This window comes from Arachis ipaensis, chromosome B09, assembly GCF_000816755.2.
Source record: "Arachis ipaensis cultivar K30076 chromosome B09, Araip1.1, whole genome shotgun sequence".
NCBI classification, from domain to species: domain Eukaryota; kingdom Viridiplantae; phylum Streptophyta; class Magnoliopsida; order Fabales; family Fabaceae; genus Arachis; species Arachis ipaensis.
The window spans coordinates 52,107,557-52,109,729 of record NC_029793.2 but is presented as its reverse complement, the minus strand read 5'-3'; the positions used below and the strand labels follow the sequence as shown (position 1 = coordinate 52,109,729).

The 2,173-nt window shown below is 38.5% G+C and overlaps 1 protein-coding gene across 1 annotated transcript; it reads left to right on the top strand.

Annotated features, from left to right (window-relative positions):
• Window positions 900-1,921, top strand: LOC107615447. The gene is made up of 2 exons (XM_016317509.1): window positions 900-1,411; window positions 1,525-1,921. The coding sequence occupies exons 1-2, from the start codon at window positions 900-902 to the stop codon at window positions 1,919-1,921; spliced, it is 909 nt and encodes a 302-aa protein (XP_016172995.1).

The window sequence follows — 2,173 nt, the reverse complement described above, 5'->3', positions numbered from 1 at the left end:
CCCTGGATGTGTACTTTCCGACGCAATTGGAAGCGCGCCATTTCGAGTTCTATAGCTCCAGAAAATCCACTTTGAGTGCAGGGAGGTCAGAATCCAACAACATTAGCAGTCCTTTTTCAGCCTGAATCAGATTTTTGCTCAGCTCCCTCAATTTCAGCCAGAAAATTACCTGAAATTACAGAAAAACACACAACTCATAGTAAAGTCTAGAAATATGAATTTTTCCTAAAAACTAATGGAAACAAACTAAAAACTCACAAAAACATACTAAAAACTATATGAAATTAACCCCAAAAAGCGTATAAAATATCCGCTCATCAGCAGTCAGCTCCTTCGACCAGTCACCTCCGGCGAGCAATCACTTCCTTCGACCAGTCACCACTCGGCGTCGCTGTCTGTCTCCCACTCTCCCAACTGGCCTACTGCATGTTCGGTTGAAGCCTTGAAGGTGCCTTCGAGCTCTGAGAGAAAGCCTTCGACTTTGAGTTCAAGGTAATTTTTATTTTAGTTATGAACTTATGATTGTTTGATTGAATCACTGAATAACTATTGCATGATGAACTCTGAGTCTCTGATACTGTGATGAACTCTGATACTGTGAACTCTGTTCATTGAGTAGCTCTTTGATTTTGTGAAATGATGAACTATTGAACTCTGAAACTGTGAACTCTGATTGATCCTGCTTAACTGAACTGGATTTTGTGACATGATAAACTAATATGATGAACTGCTAAACTGTGAACTCTTTGATTGAGTAGCTCTTTGATTTTGCTTTGTTTACTGAACTGAATTTTGTTGTTTGTTAAATAATTGTGAATAATTTTGAATAATTTTGGATGTTGTTTGTTATGAACTTGAGAGTTGAGATTATTGGGTTGGATTTCTGGTAATGTTTAGGTATGGATGAAAGTATCAACCAAGAACTACCTAGGAATAATAATGCTGAAAATAATTCTGCTTCGAATGAACGTTCTCTTCCTCCCGCGACTAACGAAAGTCAGTCACAAACTTCTAGTGTTCGGGGGAAAGCTAATCCTGCTTGGAGATACGTTGCTTTACAAAATATAAATGGAAAACCGCATTACCAATGCTTATTTTGTCTGAGTACTTTTGGGGACGGGGGAATTAATAGAATGAAAAAGCATTTGGCGAAGATAGGTGGAGACATTAAGAAGTGTTTTAAGGTCCCGTATGATGTAGAAAAACAAATGGAAGGTTTATTGAAAGAGATTCAGAAAAGTAAAACTAGTAAAAGGAAAGTAAGTTTCAACGAAGAGTGTACCGATGAGTGTGAGGATGCAATTGATGAAGCAATAGCGCAAGAAGAACAACAAACTCCGAGTCAGTTACCAACTAAGGAGGTTATTGGAGGCGATCCAAAAAAGAAAGCAAAAACCATTATTCCTCCTATGTTTGCACCAAGAACAACTCCGGAAGTCAACCAAGTCTGAAAAGCGTGTTTCAAAACAAAGAGGCACTTCATGAAGTTGATAAGCGAGTGGCTAGATGGCTTTTGGATTGTAGGATTCCTTTCAATGCGGTTATGTCACCCTTTTTTCAAGATATGTTGGATGGTGTAGCTGGCTTTGGGCCTGGTTATAAAGGTCCTTCTTATGACTCTTTGAGGGTTAACTTATTAGCCGATCTCAAAAGGGAGTGTCAAATGGTTGTTGATAGCTATAGTTCTGCTTGGAAAGAAACTGGATGTACTCTCATGGCTGATGGTTGGACAGATCAAAGGCAAAGAACATTGATTAATTTTTTGGTTTATTGTTCGAAAGGGTTGTGCTTTGTGAAATCTGTAGATGCCTCAAGTATGGTTAAAAATGCTTCAAGCTTGTGTAACTTGTTTTCAGAGGTGATTGAATGGATTGGACTTGATAATATTGTTCATGTAGTGACTGATAATGCTGCGAATTAAATTGCTGCTGGTAGGCTTATTAATAAGAAATTTGAAAATATTCACTGGTCACCTTGTGCTGCTCATTGCTTGAATCTTATTCTAAAAGATATAAGCAGCATGCCACATATTTCTAGCCTTGCAACACGTGCTTCAAAGATTACCGTGTTTGTGTATAATCATACGGTGTTCTTGTCCTGGCTAAGACAAAGAACTTATTGAAGGGAGATTGTTCGTCCAGGTGCAAGTCGTTTTGCCACTGTCTTCCTCACA

What these genes read in the sequence shown, in the direction of transcription:
- LOC107615447 (XM_016317509.1), top strand. Translation starts at nt 900, where the DNA reads ATGGATGAAAGTATCAACCAAGAACTACCTAGGAATAATAATGCTGAA. An exon ending in AAAACCATTATTCCTCCTAT is followed by an intron (nt 1,412 to 1,524) that starts GTTTGCACCAAG and finishes TTTGGATTGTAG; the next exon opens with GATTCCTTTCAATGCGGTTA.